The sequence below is a fragment of the Ailuropoda melanoleuca genome, chromosome 14, assembly GCF_002007445.2.
Source record: "Ailuropoda melanoleuca isolate Jingjing chromosome 14, ASM200744v2, whole genome shotgun sequence".
Taxonomy (NCBI): domain Eukaryota; kingdom Metazoa; phylum Chordata; class Mammalia; order Carnivora; family Ursidae; genus Ailuropoda; species Ailuropoda melanoleuca.
Window position 1 is genome coordinate 89,039,321 of NC_048231.1, and position 20,860 is coordinate 89,060,180.

The 20,860-nt window shown below is 45.8% G+C and overlaps 1 protein-coding gene across 1 annotated transcript in view; it reads right to left on the minus strand.

The window, feature by feature from the left end:
- ATP8B1 (ATPase phospholipid transporting 8B1) overlaps positions 1–20,860 on the minus strand; it is a 124,427-nt gene that overhangs the window by 24,618 nt on the left and 78,949 nt on the right. The window contains exons 3-15 of the mRNA XM_002920263.4: positions 20,577–20,674; positions 19,151–19,264; positions 17,331–17,429; positions 17,172–17,233; positions 14,634–14,706; positions 14,456–14,526; positions 12,604–12,686; positions 12,331–12,489; positions 12,072–12,160; positions 9,953–10,143; positions 7,431–7,639; positions 5,414–5,457; positions 4,583–4,739 (exon numbers count right to left, since the gene is read on the minus strand). Coding sequence (XP_002920309.2) covers positions 4,583–4,739; positions 5,414–5,457; positions 7,431–7,639; positions 9,953–10,143; positions 12,072–12,160; positions 12,331–12,489; positions 12,604–12,686; positions 14,456–14,526; positions 14,634–14,706; positions 17,172–17,233; positions 17,331–17,429; positions 19,151–19,264; positions 20,577–20,674 — 1,449 coding nt within the window. The remainder of the gene's footprint in view (positions 1–4,582; positions 4,740–5,413; positions 5,458–7,430; positions 7,640–9,952; positions 10,144–12,071; positions 12,161–12,330; positions 12,490–12,603; positions 12,687–14,455; positions 14,527–14,633; positions 14,707–17,171; positions 17,234–17,330; positions 17,430–19,150; positions 19,265–20,576; positions 20,675–20,860) is intronic.

Below are 20,860 nucleotides of genomic sequence, written 5' to 3' on the forward strand. Positions count from 1 at the left end.
GTTATTCCAAGTTAGGACCAGTCCCCTTGAAGGGGCACTGACTGGAAGGGAACACAGGGGACTTCTACGGGACTCACAATGTTCTGTTTTTTAAAATCTGGGTGTTAATGACAAGGGAGGTTTCAGTTTGTGAAAAGAACTCACTGAGCCATATGCTTGTCTCCATACACATGTTGTACTTCAGTAAGAAGTTGAAAAAGATTTTCCTTTTTTTTTTTTTTTAAGATTTTATTTATTTGAGAGACAAAGATTACAAACAGGGGGAAAGGGTGGTGGGAGAAGCAGACTCCTCGCTGAGCTGGGAGCCCGATGCAGGACTCGATCCCAGGACCCCGGGATCATGACCTGAGCCAAAGGCAGACGCTTAACCAGTGGAGCCACCCAGGTGCCCCATCCATTTTTCTTCTTCAGTTATTCTACTTTGAAGCAGAAAGAAAAGCACTTCTGTGGTCAGGTGAATTTTCACAGACAAAGGCATTTCGTTTCTCACCGTGGTTTGAGCAGGATGCAGACCACGGATGGATGGGCAGCTTTTTACACCATCAGTCTACCTGGAAGGGGAGGGTGCTCCAGGGTGAAGAAGCTACAGGGAGAGCTGCACCTCCACCCACCTGCCTCCTCCACCCACCTGCCTCCACACACCTGCCTCCTCCACACACCTGCTCCGATGGCTCACTCTAAGTCCATATCAATCAATTCCCAGTAAACTGAAGATGACACTTGAGGTGGTTTTCTGTTCACCCAGAGTCACACCAGAAGTTACAAATGCACACACCGAATCCATCCATTCTAGAAACACACACACACTCCAGAGGGCGAACTATTTGACCAGAGCTCACCAAGCAGCAGTGGGGACACCACCCCCCCCCTTGGGCGAGTATAGCTGACACCGTGTTATACCGCACCATGCTGATGGCGAGATTTATTTCCAACAGAAAAAAAGGAACGAAATGATAAAAGGTGGTCAAGTTCTCATGACTAAGACAATCCTATCTGGAACAAACTGATATTGTTATCATTAGCCAAACCACCCCCCCCTTCCATTTGGTTCTCGTAACAGAGTCACAGAACTGCAGACGAATAGAGACAGGAAGGAACTCAGGGAGCTGGTCCAAACTCCAACTTGATGTTTGCAGGAAGAAACTGGGACAAAAAAATAATCCTCGGAAACCATTTCCGAAGTGAACTCATTATTTACTGTACACTTAGAGGCAACCAGAGAAACTTTTCTTTCAGAAACTAACTTGTGGGCCATGAAACCGACGCAGATAAAAGAGATGCTCAAACCACAAATCGCACCTGTGGCCATCCTCCCGCCATAGCTTCCCTCCTCCAGTGCCTACCAGCACCCCACCTGCCCGCACCAGCCCCGAAACAAGTGGCCTCTCCAACGACTCCCCTCAACAATCCCAGCCCCTGCAAAGCATTTGCTGAATGTCTCCCCCATTTGTGACTTCCTCATCCTCCCCACAGACCCCACCCTAACCCGGACTCTCAGCCTCTGTGCGGCCTCTAGTGTCTCCCGGCTCCAACCCCCTAAAACACAGCCTCTAACCACAGCTCATCTGACTTCAAGGCCTGGAGGCAAAGAAAAGGCCTCCAAGCCTTCCACACTCTGCTCTCACACAGCCTCTGCAGGAGGCAGGAATCAAAGGTGGCCCCAAGGTTCCGGCCCCCCTCTTCCTGTGTACACACACACCCCCTCCCAGTTATTCAAATGCAATCTAGGTACTGCTGGGAAGGGATTCTGCAGGTGTAATTAAGGTCCAAACCAGTTGACCCCAAGATAGGGAGATTATCTGAGTGTTCCCAACCTAATTAGGTCAGTCCTTAAAAGGGGCAAGGTTTTTCTAGGAGAGAGAAATTGGAAGCATGTAAGGGGTTCCATGGAAGGGAGATTCTTGTCTGCTGGCTTTGAAGATGGAAGGGGCCATGCGGCCAGGAAGAAGGGGGGCCCGTAGGAGCAGGGAAAGAAGACCTCTGTCCTCCGACTACAGAGAACAGAGTTCTGCACTCCCACATGAGCCTGGAGGAGGACCCGGAGCTCCAGAGGGGCACAAGGCCTGACCCCGATTTTAGGGAGATCTTGAGCAGAGATCCCTGTCATGCCAGGCCCAGACTTCTGACCTAAGGAACTATGGGCTAATGAATAGGTGTTTCCAGCTACTGAGTTGCGGTCACACATGACAGAGCAATAGAAAACCAAAGCCGCCTCTCCACACTCTGTCCCCATGTGCCTCCGCAGGGACTCCACGCTCAGGCCACCCAGACAGACTGCTGCGCTAGTCTGATGGACATGGCAGCATATACAAAAGGATTGTCTCCCCTCTCCTGTTGATGTGATGCGTAATAAAAGACTGACCAGTCTCCATTACTCTTAGAAAAGAGAGAAAATGCAAGACCAAAAGCAAAGGCGCACCAGCATGGGGGGATGGCAAGGGGACCCAACTAGAAGGGGTTCTGACCTGCTGCATGGGTCAGATAGGTCTCTTGGCCTTTCTGGGGCTGGATTATCCATCAAGGTTGGAGGAGGCTTCCCAAGGTCCTTCCAAGGGACCCTTTCAAGGTCCTTCATGTATCAAACCCAAAACCAATTTCTCTTTTAACCTCCTGTGCCTAGAAACCCAGCTGCTGTTCATTCACCGTGGCTACAATTGCCTATCACAGACTGTGTGAAAGACGTTTCCTTGAGATGTACAACTCTTTGCCTCAGTGGACAGTGGGACAAAGAGCTGCATGATGTTCGGCTGGAAGGGACCTTGAACTGCAGCCTTCTGCCTGCAACACCGAGGACCCAGGTCTGTACCATGTGCTGTGGCAGGAACCCAAACGGGGCCGGCCCATCTCTAGCCAAATAGGGCTCTTCCCATAATATCCCAGGAAGGAGAAAAGAAAGTACGGGCCATAAGATTGAAGTGCAATTGCCTAAGTCAGCTGGATAGTTCTCAAAATACTACCACATGCTATTTAAAAAAAAAAAAAAAAAAAGGAGTAATTTTACTAATGGGTCAAGACCTAAGAGAACCAAGTTGCTTAGAAATATCGTAGTGGATTCTTACTGTAGGAGTAAAACACTGGCTAGAAACAGACTTTGACCTGTTGCTTATTCATGACCTGGTGTCTCTTTCTGTCTTCCCCCACTTGGCCTGCTGATAGACTTCGGTGTATCTGGCCCACTTTGAATTCTGCCGTTATCTCGCTTTATTGCACCACTATGGCCATCCTCGGAATGGGTGTCTTTGGAATCTGCTGAAACATAGCGCATAGAGTTTGTATGCATTCAGTTTTTCTGCATATTCCTTCCCCAGAGAGTTCATACTTGCCACACGTGATGTCGCAAGGTCAGAAAACAGAAAGGCCCTTTCCTGTGCTGCCCTGATTTGAGTGAAGGCTGGACAGGCAGACCGTGCTTCATTGCAGAAATGCCAGAAGGGTTCCTTTTGCTCTTTCTGTAATGCACAGGTGTATTTATATAACGTACTGTAATGCCCATATGTGAAAAACTGGCTAGCTTTCACTGACACGGGACCAACTTGCTACAACCGAGCTGGAACAGCTGCATTTAAGAATCCTGCAAAGGTGGGGGGGGTTCCTGGGTGGCTCAGTCCGTTCAGCATCTGCCTTAAGCTCAGGTTTTGATCCTGGGGTCCTGGCATTGAGCCCCACATTGGCTCCCTGCCCAGGGGGGAGTCTGCTTCTCCCTCTGCCCCTCTCCCTGCTTGTGTGTGCTCGCTCTCTCTCTGCGCACTCTCTCTCAAATAAATAAATAAAATCTTTATTTAAAAAAAAAAAGAATTCTGCAAAGGAGCCCACAAGTCAGCTTTGCAGGCTCCCAAGCAAATACATGTTAATTATGCTCCTTTCAATGAAAAAGGCACCTTAAGTGAGCCCAGACTCTGGTGGGTATTATTTCAAACCCCAAACACATCTGAATCTAGAAAATAAATTCTCTCTGGGGCGCCTGGGTGGCACAGCGGTTAAGCGTCTGCCTTCAGCTCAGGGCGTGATCCTGGCGTTATGGGATCGAGCCCCACATCAGGCTCCTCTGCTATGAGCCTGCTTCTTCCTCTCCCGCTCCCCCTGCTTGTGTTCCCTCTCACTGGCTGTCTCTATCTCTGTCAAATAAATAAATAAAATCTTAAAAAATAATAAAATAAAATAAATTCTCTCTGAAATTATTTTGTAGTAAAGATTGTCCAAGTTCAAAGTTCCCTTACGATTCAGATAAGCCTTGACTCTTCACTCTCAATAAATGTTAAGTAATAACAGGGTGGGCAGATTGTGATTCTTCTCGTATAATCCACGAGTCAATCATTTCTCTTAATAAGATTTCACTTGCAAAGCGATAAACACACTTGGAGCCATAACTGTGAAGAAGATGTACGTTTTCAGAGACCGAGAGCTGGTTTCATACTTTGCCTCCTCATAGGCCATCAAGGTAGGGGCTCACGAATGTTCGTGCCCTGAGTAAGAGACAGACTTGTCATGCCTACCACTTTATACACACTTGAGTGCCAAGCGTGAGTTACCTGTAAACGGAAACACTGCTCCCCCGTGTCCAAGATGCCAGAGAAACACTCACCGTCCATCCGATCCACCATGACCGTGTGGCAAACCGCAAGCAGGAAGAAAAACTGTCGAACTTCCGACTCTTTCCCTGACTGGATTTGCTCAATAAGGTAGTGGTCATAAAACGCAAGCTTCCCGTCGGCAAACGTATTCCAGCTGAAATCAACTTGCTGAAAGAAGGGGAGAGAGGAAACAAACATGTGATTCTGAAAATGTCCACGGGGGCTTCACAAATGATAGGAGATTGTCTTTGAAGCCAAGTCTTTATGGAAAAGTTCTCTTGAGATTTTAACACATTCTTAAGTGGTCAGGAGGCTCACACCTGTCTTAAAACAAAAATACATCCTGTTGTGGGTTGAACGGTGTCCCCCAAAAAAGATATGTGGAAATCCTCACCCCTGGTAGCTGGGAAGATGACCTTATTTGGAAATAAGATCTTCGCAGATGTAACAGAGTTAAGATGAGGTCCTACTGGATGAGGGTGGGCACTAATCCAATGATTGGTGTCTTTATAAGAGGAGGGAAGTCTGGCCGAGACACACAGACACCCAGGGAGTGCGCCATGGGACGATGGTAGCAGACATTTAAGTGTTGGGTCTATAAGCCAAGGAACAGCAAGGACTGCAGGCCATCACAGACGCTAGGAGGAGGCAAGGAAGGATTCTTCCCTAGAACCTCAGAGGGAGTGTGGCCCTGCTGGCAGCTTGATTCCAGACTTCTGGCCTCCAGAGCCGAGAGAATGAATTTCTGTGGTTTTAAACCACCCAATCTGTGGTACTTTCTTACAGCCATCGTGGGCAACTAATACACACCCCCAAACCCCTCCTTAAATGAAAGGACTCACCTCTATCTTGCTATGACTGTTTTGAGAAGCATCCCGATGGTCTCCTGAGAAACAAACAGGACAAAAGAAATTGAGCCTCCATCGGTGTGCAGAGGTCCCTCCCTACCTTGCTTCGGTTCTATGGGTCTCAGCCTATGTCTGGACAGCCTTCAAGTTTTAGAACGATTTTCACACTTTTCAAGAGTTGTGAAAACAAAACAAAACCTAACGAAGAAGAGAATCTGATGCAAACAATATATGGCCTGCCAAGGCTCAAATGCTTTGTCTGGCTCTTTATAGCAGAAGTTTGCTGACCCCCGGTCTAGAGGTTCAAATACTAGTGCCTCTGTCCTTCTGCACCACATCCTTCTCTGGGGCCAGACTCCTGTCCCTCGAAGTGCTTACTTACCCCCAGCTGGAAAGGGACTGCCACCACGCACAGGAGAACCACTCCCTTAACCCCCCAGTGGTCCACAGCCTTCCTCATGGCCCCCCGAGTCTGAGATGCTCCTAATGTGAAAACACACTCACGGTATAGTTTTCTACAAGGAAAAGGCACACTGTGTTCTTACAGCTCTTTCAGAAAATTGTATTAAGTGGGTGCCTGGTTAGCTCAGTCAGTTAAGCACCTTTTTTTTTTTTTTAGATTGATTTATTTATTTGAGAGAGAGTAAGCCTGAACGCACAAGCGGGGGGGTTGGGGGCGGGAAGAGGGAGAGAGAGTCCTCAAGCAAAATCCCTGCCGAGCACGGAGCCCGACATGGGGCTCGATCCCACGACCCTGAGATCATGACCTGAGCTGAAATCAAGAGTGGGACACTTAACCGACTGAGCCACCCAGGCACCCCACATCCAACTCTTGATTTTGGCTCAGGTCGCAATCTTGGGGTGGTGGGATTGAGCCCCACATCGAGTTCTGCGTTCAGCATGGAGTCTACTTATCCTTCTCCCTCTGCTTCTTCCCTCGCTCATGCTCTTTCAAATAAATCTCTAAAAAAAAAATAATTGAAAATTGTTATTAACTCTTTATTTAAAAGTTAGAGCATTCTAACTGAATACAGTATTAGCCTTAATAGTTTTATAAATATACAGCATGTTTCAGAATATTAGAATGGAAATCAACTTTTTCAAAATAATTATGGGGAAATACATATAAAATTCACCACTTTAACTGTATTTTTAAAAGATTTATTTATCTGACAGAGCACAAACAGGGGGAGCTGCAGAGGGATAGGGAGAAGCGGGCTCCCCACCGAGCAGAGAGCCTGACACGGGCCTCGATCCCAGGACCCTGAGATCATGACCTGAGCCGAAGGCAGATGCTTCACCGAGCCACCCAGGTGCCTCCCACCTTACCCATTTTTAAGTGTAAGTAAGGTTCGGTGACATTAAATAGAGTCCCACCGCTGTGCAGAACCACACTGCCCGCTCCAGAGCCCGTTCATCTGGTAGAGCTGAAACTCACTGCCGCCCCCCCAGCCCCTGGCAACCGCCCACTCCACTTCCTGTCTGTGTAAAGCTGACTGCTCTAGGGCCTCCGACTATGTGTCCTGCTGTGACTGGCTTATTTCACTGAGCACAGTGTCCTCCAGGTTCATCCTCGCTGTAGCATGTGCCGGAACGTTTCCTTTTCAAGACCGAGTAACACTCCGGTGTATGTGTAGACCACATTTTATCCACAGACCCACTGCTGGACACCTGCGTTGCTTGCACACTTTAGCTACTGTAACACTGGCATGAACATACTTGCACAAATCTCTCTCCCACTCCCTGTGTTTGGTTCTTTTGGGTTTACGCCAAGAAGTGCGATTGTTGGATCACACAGTCACTTCATGTTTACTCTTTTGAGGAATGTGTGCCTATTTCTGACCGCTGACCTCTCTCTCCCACATTGGTGTTCCCAAGGCCACCAGGGAAGCCACCTCAGAACTCAGCCCAGAATGGCCACCAGGGCTGGGCACAGCGATGGCACCAACAATTCCAGGAAGGCAGGCCCTGGTCACACAGGCCCGGGGACCGGGTAATGGCTTCCACTCACCATATATTTGCCCGTTGATGCAGCACTTCTTAAAGGTCATGATGTTCTGTGTGAGTGTCCCCGTCTTGTCAGAGAAAACGTAATGGATCTGGCCGAGCTGCTCGTTGAGCGTGGTGGTTCTTGCCTTCGCGGGCGTGTCCTTCTCAGGGTAGTACATCTGCAGGTCCCAGTTTATGAAGTAACTCTGCCCAAGACGGATCACTTCCACGCTAGGGAGACAAGGCGAACCGTTACCGTGGATGGAGCCCTCGGATCCGAGAGGCAGGTGGTGGGCTTGATCTCACTTGCGTGCACAGGAATGAGCTGCTCGTCCACAAAAGGCCAAGCCATGCGGGGTCCATGTGCCCATCCCCCCGGCTCTCCTGACCAGACACAGCTTTCTCCAGCTTCAGGGTCAACACGCCTTGTTCGGTGTGACTTCCCACTCAGCCCGAGTATGTCTGGCCACAGCACCCCCTGCTCAGCACACAGCCCCGTGGGACTAGGGACATGGTGACGATGTGGCAATCCCTACTCTCTCTTCGCTCACTCCCATGGCACCTGGGGACAACTGGAGCAGCCGCGTTCACCTTTGCCCCCAGTTGGAGGAGAGGGTCCACTAGGTTATAGACCCTGTATGCTCGCAACTAGGCCCTAGCACTTTTGGCAAGTAACTCTTACACTGTGATTTGACACTGTGAAAAAGCATAGTTTGTTTGGTTTTTTTCTAAATTCTTATAGGATTAAAGAATGTCCCAAATAAGATATTCTAAAAGAATCATCTCAATTTTAAAACTCTTAAGGGATTAAAGATATCCCAGTTATAAGGAAGCTGTTTACATTTTCCGCCAATGTTAAGTGGCAAAAGACGTCCTTATAATAAAGAGATGGGAAAAGAACCTCTTCTGTCACCCTACAAATATTTCCTGAGTGCCTACAATGTACAGATACCATTCTAGGGACAGGGGGCCACATCCGCAAACACCACAGACAAAATCCCTGCCCTCGAGGAGACCTTCTAACGGGGACAAACACATAAACCTGTAAATGTATCATGCGGTGAAAATCCCCTGCAGAACATCAAAGCAGGGTAAGGGAAGATGGAGACCAACAGGGAACGAAGTGACATTTAAGATGGAGTGTGTCAGGCAAGGCCAGCGTGACAAGGTGATGTTCAAACAGAGGCCTGAAGGAATTGAAAGAGCCACCACGTAGACAAGAGGGAAGAACATTCCAGGCAACAACCAGAGCAGGTGCAAAGGCCCTGTGGCAGGTACTGGCACCACACTGAGGGCCTGGAGTTGAGGAAGCCTAAGGAGGGGGAGGAGGTACAGGAGGTGATGAGGGGGCGGTGTGGGAGAGCACCAGACCACGCCGGGCCTTGTGGGTCACAGTGTGGCCTCAATAGTGAGTTTATCCTGAAGCAAATGGAAAGCTACCGTAGGGTAGAAAACAAAGCAGAATGACCTGATCCAACTTATGCTCTAGAAGGACCTTCATTTCCAAGAGAAATAAGGAAATCATAATAATCACATGACTTTTTAAAACCGAAAACACACAGCTTATTTTATAAAATACAGTTTTACACAAAATAATCTGTTTAATAGCTCCCTCAACAAAGGTAAAACTCATCTCAGTTTTTTTTGTTGTTTTTTTCTTAATGACTACGAACACATGGCTCCCCAGGGCTCTACTTCATGGTGAAAGAACAGCAGTAACTGCATGTAATAACATTACAAATAAAACAAATGCACATATGATACAATTAAAATAAAACAAGTGCTTCTGATTACAGAAGTGCATGTCACCCTGTAGGTCTCTGGACTGTTGCTTAATTGGAACTCAGAGGAGACTCTGGCTGCTGAGTATATTCTAAGACACAACGCCCCTTCCAGTAGTCTAAAATCCAACTGATAAATGACAGCAAACTTTGATATTAAAGAAGGAAAAGAGTGAACAAGGAAGGAATCTCACCAAGCAAGGCGATCACCACTTGTCAGAGATAGGACCCTGACTCCTCTATCGTGGTTGAGATTGACGTGAGAAACAGAACATTCTGAGAGGCTGAGGGCAGGGAGAGGGGCATTTCCATTGGAAAGCAGTGGCCAGGAAGCATTTTACAAGCGACAGATGTGTCAGGAGGTAATAAGGAAGACCAAGCTAAGGAATTAAGAAGGCTCCTGAAAAACAACCAAGTTTTCCCATGACATTCAAAATCTCCACCTTCTCCCAAGGCCCTTTCTAAAGTTTGGGCTCTGAAGTCCACTGAGAAGGAATCCTACCAAGTGAGTGACTTCTGAACTCTGGTAGTCTCATCTGCAAAGTGGTCAAGATACAAGGCGCTGTGCCTGGCACAGAGTGGACTCTCCAGTGTTAATTTCCTTTCCCTCTATTACCCCCAATCCTGAAATGAACGCTATTTTCTTACTTGCCCCTTATGGCTTCAAAGGCCAACAATGACTGATAGAAATAAAGATGCCACATTGGGAAAATGTACTACATTCTTCCCTTAAAGCAGAAAGCCAAAGAGAGGACAGCCTTACCTGACATAGAGAGAGATGGGCACCATGGTATTTAGAATAATGATGTAGCCCCAGAAATTTAGGAATCCACGGTAGGAGGGCGTATAGTCTTCTCCATCATAGAGGTACCAAGAGTAATTGCCGACTTGAGCTTCCCAGTAAGCATGGCCAATGGCAAGACCCGCAGAAACCAGGATGAGAACAACAAAGATCTACAAGACATGAAACATTGAAGTGTACTTGGAAGACGGATTGCCAGCTCCCAGAATGTCAGAGATGCTAATTAATCTTACTCAATACTTTGCATGTTAATGATAATTTAACAGTCTGTAAAAACACCACACTTAAAGGAAAAACAGCACCATCAGGATGCTTTGAAAGCCTACCTAAGTTCTATGATGGACTGATCTATCCTACATAACACAGATAGGCACAGTTTTATTCCCAAAACTCTAGTCCGAAAGAGGAAGTGGTGTCTTATATTCAAATCCTTAAATATCCTTCTATTACAGGGCATTCGATCCATGACTTTTAGTTTGAATAGTATCATACTGTTTGGAGAAGTTACCTTTACATGAAATAATTTCAAACAATGCTGACTTGGGAACGTTTCTAGAAAATATTTGATGGAAATAAGTTTTTATAAGGGAAGTTAAGGGAATTTTACCCAGATTTGGGTAATTATTCCTGAAAGTTTAATTTTAAGATCACTTAAGAAATGGCACAGTCAGTATATCCCGTTAGGGAAATTATGAGGACACATTTAGGGGATGAACACAAAAGTCCAGTGTCCTCCGGGTATTTGGGTATTTGTGGGTAGGAATACAATTTCCAAGGGCAGATTTAAATTTCTGGACACAGATTCCAGAAGTGCTAGATTTCAAAACCACGTGGCTCAGTAGAAGAGACGAACTCGTTGTGAGTCCTTTGGCCGTAACCAGGACAATGACATGGAAAATACATGTGAAAAGTTCAAATAAAGTTTTCATGAAATGTGGGACCGGAGAAAAAAGAATTATTTCTTCTATTTCTATTTTTACACGACTTTAAATATGTATATGTAAAGTATTCTAAGTTTCAGAAATCCCTAAAAGTTCATGTATTTAAATTAAACTAAATACACTTGGGGAAAAAATGAATTCTCATTGGGAAATTAGAGGACTGCCTAATATTTGAGGCCAGGCCTGAGATGCTATCCTTAAAAGACCTGCTTGCAAGGGTGGCCTTTGGCTGGCATCCGGGAACGTAGATTTTGGAGGGGTTTCCTTCTTCCTTATTCCCTGATAAGAATGGCTCTGTTTGTGTAAAACAATATGGTATATGCCGACCACCGACATTCCTTCAAGGAATCTGGAATTTTGGTACGTGCCTGGTAGATGGTGTCTGTGTGACCAGATCCCAATAAAACCCCAGACATGGAGTCTCCAATGAGCTTCCTTGGTATAGACAACATTTCACATGGGCTGTCACAAATTGTTGCTCAGGGAATTGTGACTTGCCATGTGACCCTACTGGGAGAGGACTCTTGGAAACTGGCACCTGGCTTCCTCTAGGCTCTGCCTCATGGGTCTTTTGCCTTTGTTGATCTTGCTTTGTAGTAAGTTACAGTAAGTCAAAGCTGTGGGGGCAAACAGATGCTCTAGTCTATGGGTCCTTCTCGTGAATCACCAAACCGGGGGGTGGTCTTGAGGACCCCTCAACACACCTTCTATTTAGCCTTGCCTTTTATGTAGACTTGTACAGTATATGTCAGGGGAAAAGGTTGCTTTGAAGAAAACTACCCCTTGGGGAAACTAACAGCAGTAAAATCAACCCTACGTTGACTGTAGGAGTACGCAGTCCCCTGAATTTATCTTGGGCTGCCTGGTTTTCCAATGGTCACTCCAGTTAACAAAATACTCAAGCACTCAGAGGCTCCTACAACTGCAATTCTCATTCCCAAAAGGATTCTCCTATTAGAGGTATGGCATTTCTGAGAAAAAGTAAGAGTCCTCTCTTTCCCATCCAGCCTTGGAACACCTCGTGTGTTCTTCTACTTGGCTTCAGAGGAAAGATTTCTAAGCATAAGAAAAGCATAGAACAAAATTACAGCAAAAGACAGCGGTCTAGCCTCTCATCTACTGAAATAGAAAATAAGTACCGTATAAACCATGTAGTTCATCAAGTAATCAATTTTAGTTCTTTTAAATCTGGTTTTCCCACTATTCTTCATTATTTTAGTGTCAGCACCTAAAAGTGGAAAATTCAATATGGTCAAGAGTTGGGAAAATCAATTCGCGGTCATGTCAATAAAATTACTCTTCCTTTGGCTTCGACAGAGAATGAACAGAAGAGCAATCCCCTCCTTTAAATTTTAAAGGCACACAGCAGATCAATTTCCCAAGAAACTCTGGAATTACCTGCAAAAATGACCAATCCATGGCAGAAATCCGTGTTCCTGATTACACAGCCACGTAACAGAACTTTATCTGCATCCAGAGGAAAACTTGTGTTTCTCCAAAACAGAGTTCCTGTAAACTTATCTAGTCGATTATTGGGTTCTTCACATTCAATAAAACCTTTAGAAAAATATGATTCACATAAGTACTCACATACGAAAGATTTTCTGGTTTTAATTAATTGGGACTGAGTTGAACAACTAAAATTTAAAACTAAGACATGTTTGCACAAACCGTCGAACGTTGTCAGTGAATTTTCTCTTTGGAGATATTGGTGTGTGATTTCAAGTGCCATCTTGAACTTTAGATTGGTTTCTCTAAAGGGAGAGGGCAAAAAAAAGAATTTGATGACTAAAATTTGGAGCTTGAAAAGGAATATAAGAAAAAAAATTGTATGAAGTAACATTAGGTGTATCTGGAAGCAAAAGCTAGAGCGTTAGCTTTTCCGATTTTCAAACTCCGTTTGCCTTGCAACTTCGGGCTTAGTGAGGTTATTTCCTGAACTACAGAAACATTTCTGACTTGGGAAATGTTGGTCCCCTTCGCGGTCTGTTTTTGTGGGCCAGTGGTTGGGACAGAGGCATCTACAAGCTTCCTGTCCTCCTTCTTATAACTTAGCTTTGCCACCAGCCTAGATTATCAGACTGCTATTTAAAAACTTAGCTCCGAGGGGAGCCTGGGTGGTTCAGGGAGCTGAGCGTCAGACTCTCGATCCCAGCTCAGGTCGTGATCTCGGGGTGGTGGGATCGAGCCCTGCACTGGGCTCCGGGCTCAGTGCAGAGTCTATTTGAGATTCCCTCTGTCCTCTGACCCTTCCCCCTCCCTGGCTCACGCACGCGCACGCCCTCTAAAATAAACAAAATCTTTAAAAAAAAAAAAAAAACTTAACTCCTAATATTTAATTGTACCAAGATGAATCTACAAGACAGTATTTGTTACAGAAGTGTTTAGACTTTGTCAACCTATTATTTTCCAGAATAACTGGATCCCATATCTTTGAAAGATAATTCTACCCAGGAAAGGAGGTGGGAGCCTTACCCTCCAATATTGGGCATTTCCCACCCACAAAGCAAGGACGGCACATGCTCTGGAAAAAGGGAGGCTGGGCATTTGGGTGCCGGACGGCAGTGCTGCCCTTACGGGATGGACATCTTTTTGTGGGCTCCATGAACGCTGACTCTGTGGTTCCCCTATACTCAGACGCTGACCTGTGGCCTCCAACCTTCCCGTTCTGTTTGTTCTGAGAGGGTGTGTGAAGATTTGCTACCTTGGGAAGGCTTTAGAGGCTCTCACTCATGGGAATAACGGCTGTTTTATAGGTAAGATTGACCAATGGACTCATCGACGGAGCAAGGGCAGACCTGGCTGCACGGAGATGACTTCAGCTCTCCACAGAAGTTCTGCATTTCTAGGGCATGAGGTAAGGCGTTCACATCCGAGGGGGAAAAGCAGACACTAGCCCGGACAGCCAGCACAGGGGAGCAGCGCCCCAGCCCTGCCGCTCACTGTGTGACCCCGGGTGGGCTACCTCACCTCCTGGTGCCTCGCTTGCCGCGTGGGTAATGTCGAGGGGACACCCATACCCATACTTGTCTCATAGGGCTGCTGAGAAGATTAAATGAACGAACACCTAACGCCAATACAGCGTCGGAGACACTCAATCAATGCATTCAAAACTGGTCAAGAGCAGAACATGCTTCTCTTTCAGGTGGCAGGGTTGTAACCAGAGCCAACAACGGGAAAATTCAAAATTGCCTACTGACACATACCATAAAAATCTGGGTTTTTTCTGGAATAGATTACATTGCTAGTCATTTGTATGTGTCTGGACACTGCCCAGTGGTTTATAAAGGGCTCAGGCATCAATCCTTTTACCTTCCCTCAAAGGGGGGGGGGCAAGTTGGAGAGCCCCACTTTACAGATGGAACTGGATAAAAGAGAGGTTGGTCTGCTAGGGATATGGTTGGACAGCTAGCAAGTGCTGGAGGCGGGGCCAGATCTCGGGCTCTTTTTCCTGATGCAATTTTCAGTGGAATGCGTGTGCCCTCCAAGGTCAGCCTTACAGGCCCAGCGAAGACCCGCTTACCCGTCCAGCTCAGCTGTTTCGACATAGCAGAGGCTGTTGGGCTCAGAGCTGGACAGCAGCAGGATGTCAGCCTGTTCAAAACAAAACACACCCATCACACAGAGGTCCCCAAGGCAAAACTGAGCGCCAGAGCCGCTGGCAGGGTAAGAGATGTGGGATGCGGGGCTGCTTCACTTACTGGAATAAAATCATTTTTTTTCAGACGAATGACATCTCCAACTTGAATCTCTTTCCACTTGGCAACTTTGAATCTAAATATTAAAAATAATGATAGTTTATTGGCTTTTTAAAAGGCACTGGCAAAAGATTCGGAATTATTCTTTCTAGAAGCTAACGATTCTGGGGAAAACGTGAATAGCACAGAGAAGAGGTTTCCTAAAAGTTCAGCCACTGAATGATGAAACCGCATTAAGAGGTCATGGGAATCACAGTCTCCTCTCAAGGAAGCAGTGGAGACGCGTTCTTTCCTATGTCACGTAATGAAGGCTCGAGGGGGCTTCTTAAAGGTGCAGCAAGGAGAGATACCTGGCACCTCCTTTGTCTTTGCTCATGTCCTCTGCTCCTATCTCTCCTCTGGGTTAACCACCACCTGCTCACGATGCAGGTCCCAGGTGGTCCCGTGGCCGGAGTGCATTCTGGCTCCCACACCAGCCACCTGGAATCCTGCTGGAACTTTAGAGCGTGTCTCCTCCCTATTGTGTTAAGTTACCTTTCTGAGGAGTGTGTCACACTTTCCTAAGTCTAATAAGGACATTGATAAAATGCAAAATTAAATAAGAAGAGGACTATTCTCTGTCTCAAATTTCATAGGAAACACCCATTTAAATGTCTAACAAATGAACATCTTAAAAAGTTTTAAAACACAGTGGTCTAGTTTTAAAGATTTTCAGATATAGAAAAGATATCCCTAATAGATATAGTGAATCTATCACGACTAATAAACATAATTTTTTTGGAGGCAGAAATCCAATTACCATGTGTGTCCTCCCATTAATTCATAGATAAGAGAGACCTGGAGTTGAAAATACATTTTTTTTGTTTTTTTTCAATTTAAAATACATTTTAACTATGCCTATACACCAGTTTCACCAATTTTATTAGAATTTAATACACAATTCTTCATTTTAGGATTAAACAAAAAACTTGGCTCATCTTTCAATAAATGAAATGGTAGTTTACACATCAGTATCTGTGAAACTGTAAATTACAATTTGCATATGAGTGTCAAATTATAAATGAACAAGTTAAGAACCTTCTTGCCACAGCTCTTTGGGGGTATTAGAGGCAATTCTGTTGGACCCTTCCACTGTGACATCTGGTTTCCCCTTGGGAGGTCCCACTGCCCTCCCCACAAGGCCCGAGTCCCCACATGGGCTTGACCCTACTGCAGGGGGAGCTGGGGCCACAGATATGCACCCAGACCCCCAAATCCAAGGCCACTTGGAGCTACTCTTTACCAGTGGGGTTACCCAGGCTCTGGGCTGTTGCCAGGGTAGTGCGGGCTGGCTGTGAATCTTACCACTCTCCACGACAGTGACTCTTAAGTGATTTGAAAGGCAACCTTCAGAACAGAATCCATTTATTTGGCAAGGAGAAAAAGCCATCCAAACAGACTGACATAGTTTATATGCAAATTAGACACAGTGGAACTGTGCCTATAAATCACCTTATTTTTCTCAGGGTCGACACATAAAAGTCTTTGAAATGGGCCTTCGCACTATTTCTTTCTTTCTTTTTCAGTGAAATATAACGGATATATAACATCTGACAGTTTCAGGTGTACATCACACTGATCTAGCATTTTCTTAGTCACTATTTTTAGCACCTGCCTTTGTGATTCTACCTCCAGGCGCTTGCTCAAAAAACAACTCATTACTGGTCCGTGAGTTGGCACGCTGGCCACAGTTGACAATGTTTATTTAACTTTTATGGAGCACTTTTGGTGTGTTGGAGGCTCTGATGGACACAAAAAAAAAAAAAAAAGAAAAAAGAAAAAAGAAAAGAAACAAACCAACCAAATACCATCAGGACAATCTCCTTAAGAAACTTACAGTTCAGGACAGAAGATGAGACACCTACACCAATAATTCTAACACAAGTCAGGCCATAATAAGAGGAAAGCAAAATGCTCTTAAAGCACAGTGAAGGGAAAAAAATCACTTGAGCTGGAGAATCAGGGAAGATGTCAAGATGTTTGGGCGGAATCTTAAACACACAAGTTTGGGAACAGCAAAGATGGGAGCTCCAGGCTGAAAGAGCCATATAAGCACAACAGTGCTGGGGCGCCTGGTGGCTCAGTCGGTGAAGCGTCTGCCTTCAGGTCAGGTCATGATCCCAAGGTCCTGGGATTGAGCCCCGCGTGGGGCTCCCTGCTCAACGGGGAGTCTGCTCCTCCCTCTGCCCCTTCCCCGCCCCTCCCCCTGCTCATTCTCTCTCTTTCTCAAATAAATAATAAATAAAAACTTTAAAAAAATAAACTTAACAGTGCTGATACCATAGGGCCCAAAGAGCAACCACCCATAATCCAACTTGGCTCTAGCCTCCGGGTCATGAGCAGGGGACCAAGTCTTACTAAAATAACAGAGACCCTTACAATGAAAAGGCCACTGTGCTGACAGCCTTGTAAGTTTGGAAGGGTTGTCTCCAAGTATGTTTCTAGACACAGTTATCCACTCTATCCCTATAACTAAGGAACAAATTAAGGAAGAAACTGTACCTGCCATCCTTAATGACTTCACACGTCCTGTTATTGATTTCATTATCCATTTTATGACGAGCCTTTGGAAGAGAGAAGGAGAAAGTTTATCTTAATCATCTCAGAATGGAAGGTACTGACACACTGCAGCAAGGAGAAAGTTGCATGAGCAGTCCTTACCACGTCGTCCACCAGGTCTTTGATGGCCGTGATGCCCAGCACCACGAGCAAGGGAACCAGGGTGGTATACCAGGCCAGGGTCGAGATCTCAGGGATTGCCTGAAAGAAATACAAGGTAGACGTGTGCCCAGGAAGGCGCGGCTTCTGTAGGTTGCTGTGAATTAATTCCAACCTCCACCATCACCCAAGTCTACACCCTACAGAGCCTGCAGGAAAGGAAAGGCATCCAAGCCTCCAGCCACCCTTCTTCCTGCTGCCCTCTCTAGCTTCTGGCCTCCTGGAACAGACCCGGGAGGACATGCATACGCGGGCTCTCCACTCTGGCTGCTCAGCCAGTGGTCGCCGAGGGTCTCAGGGCGGAGGCCAGTGAGGCAGTAGGTGGTGGCTGCCTTGGAAATCTCATGACTGCACTGGGTATCCTTGGGGGCCATCGCTAGAAAGAGGCTGGCCTCCCAGGAGGCCTTGTCCCCTTCAAGTGAGAATAAAAGCCTAGGAGGCAAGTTTAGTAAAGATCTCTTGTAATCGGATCATCAGGCCATATAATGTAGCGGTCAAAGTGACAGGCTTAGCAGTGAAGTTCCTGGATCCAAATCCTGTCCCGCTCTCTCACTTAGGGCTTTAGGATTTTGAGCAAGTTCCCCGTACCTCCCCAGCTCTCCGTTGCTCTGCAAACTGAGGTTGTGATAGCCCTCGCCTCACACAGTACAAGCATTCAGTAAAGTAACAACGAAAGCAAACGGCCGTCTCAGGCTACAACTATTACTCTAATTTACATTGCTCTATCTTAAGACACGATGACTGGGGGTTGGTTGGAAGAGGGGAAGATCATTTGCCACATTATTATCCATGTGTGTAACTCCTCTTTTCCTTGCTAGCGGGAAGGCAGGCAGGGAAGAAGAGCTCGCTAATGACATAGCATCAAATTTTAGCGTTTGCCTCTACGTGGGCCTGTTTCAAAGCCCCCCCCCCCCGATAACAGGACCCTTCTGTACTATCAGGCCGGTAGATTTCATATACTACTACAACTGCTGGGTAGCCGTTTTTCCCTCGGGCTTCCTCGCCGCTCCCTGCACACTCCACCCCCACCTGGACACACACAAGCTCCCATTTTCATGAAGCTCCCCTGCATGAATCCTGGCACATGGGACTGTTTTCCAAATCCAATACAGGATGTAAAGAATCTGATAAAAGCAAGTGGCTGTGCTGTCCTTTGTAGCCTGCACACCAGGGGCTGAAGTTCGATACTCTGGTTGATACCCCACACTAGAGGGTGGAGAGTTCCTTTGATGATAACAACAGTTTCTAGACAGGTAAAATGGACACTCTGCGGATAAATGAATCCAGTGCCACAATGGAGAGAAAGACTCGGGAAAAGAACAGGCCTTCTGTCCACATGAAACCAGTTCACAAAAATAATGTATTGAGAATTATGACCCAAATATTAATACAAATAATATTCTTGAGGAAATCAAGCATCTAAAGAAAAAACAAAGGACAAGCACACACAAAAACAGAATTTTAAGGTACAAATAATTTTACAAAGTGAGGGTTTTAATTGTATTTACTTCAAGGAAACCAGTTTTTACACTGACATCAGGATGAAATAGAATTTTTTAAAAATACAGAATTAAAATATCTCCATTTGCTTCCGTTCCCTGTTCACTGAACACTGTCGCCCTGGTTCTGTATGAGGCACTTATTCCCTTCCATGCAGAACCCTGATGTTAATATAACAACTTTCAAGATTATACGTGTCCAAAACCTCAATGTTACTGAGTCATCACAATTCAAAACAGATTTAAGATATCAAAGGGCATTACCTGTAAAATAAGAAGGATCAGGAAATAGAAATTGGCTGCTCTCTTAAACTGTTCAAACAAATTCATCGGTAGAAAGGAAAACGCATTATACTTGTATGTTTTAATTGCATTATTCTGTTGGGGAAGAAAGAAAGAAAGTCACTCTACATAAGGTCACGTATTTATCCCAGCGTAGACACACCTGCAAAAATCCCTAAAGCCTGGTGGCCTACGGTGACATCGGGACATAAACCAGATAGACACTGAGATTTCCTTTATGCCTTTAATTCTAACCAGGCCTCCTTGACTCCTTGGAGGCTCAGGCCAGAGACAGTAACGAGGAGACATTTCCCCTCAAAGGACCTCCGTGACAAATCTGGCAGTGACCAAGTGGTCGCTGCTGGCAGGTTCCCTGACTCCTCAGAGCCTCTTAGAAAACGGGGCAAGGGAGACGTCAGCACGGGCCACAAAGCTGGAGAAGGAACACTCTTTTACTGAAGGAGGGATGAAGGCTAGTGTGTAGGCTAAAAGACATTGTTGTGTGTTGAACTGTGTGCCCCAAAACATATGCTCAAATCCTAATCCCAGGGCCCATGACTCTCATCTTATTTGGGAATGGGGTCTTTGCAGATGGGATCAAGTTACAGCAACGTCGCCCTGGCTTAAGGTGGGCTCTGATCCAATGACTGCTGTCCTTAGAAGACAAGGACAACTGGACACAGACATGGAGACACACAGGAACAAGGCCATGTGAAGACGGAGACAGAGATTGGAGGGATGCGTCTACAAGCCAAGGAATGCCAACGATTGTCAGCCACCTCTAGAAGCTGGGGGAGAAGCTTGGAACAGACCCCATTCTGGAACAGGCGCTCCAGAAGGAACCAGCCTTGTCAACACCTTGACTTTGGACTTCTGGCTCCCTAAACTGTAAGAGAACAGATATCTGTTGCCTTAAACCAGCCCATTTGTGTCCCTGTTACAGCTGTCCTAGCCAACTGAAAGATACATCACAACATGTAAGCACACACTTGACAGGTGTTATCATATTTTAAAGGTAATAAGGATTTTTGAGGTGAAAATATCTTCAAAGTCTCCATCACAGGCAGAGAAGGGGAAGAGAAGTTATCAAGATTCCTTTCAAATTCTTACTACTTTCAAACACAAGGGCTTCTCTGACATTATTGTAAATTCTTATATAAAACGTTAAGAGAGCTCTGTGCACACACAGGGAAAATTTCAATCTACCTAAGTTTATTTTGGTCTGTGTCAAGCCACTCTTACTCACCTTTATGAAACTGAATGTAATGAATAAACATGATATTCTGTAGAACGGGCAATGATTACCAACGGCCCGGGCCAGGGTGATGGGGAAGGCAGGTAAGCACAAAAGCTAATGGGAAAACCTGGCTCTTCGTAAACAGGATTTAGAAAGTCAAAATCAACTTACCGCATACTTGCTCTCCTTAATACAAAAGAACCTTGTGTTCATAAACTGAGGTTGTTCATGGAAGCTTCGATCATTTGCTTTGACTTGCCACGTACAATCTTTTAAAAAGAAAGAAAAAAGTCCATCAAGCAGAAAATCAGCATACGGTTATGGGCTGAACTGAGTCCTTCCCAGGTTCAGATATTAGAGGTCCGAACTCCCACTCTGTGCCTCGGAATATAGCCTTTTCCGGAAATCGGGTTAGTGCAGATGTAATCAAGTGAAAGTGAGGTCATTAGAGTCGC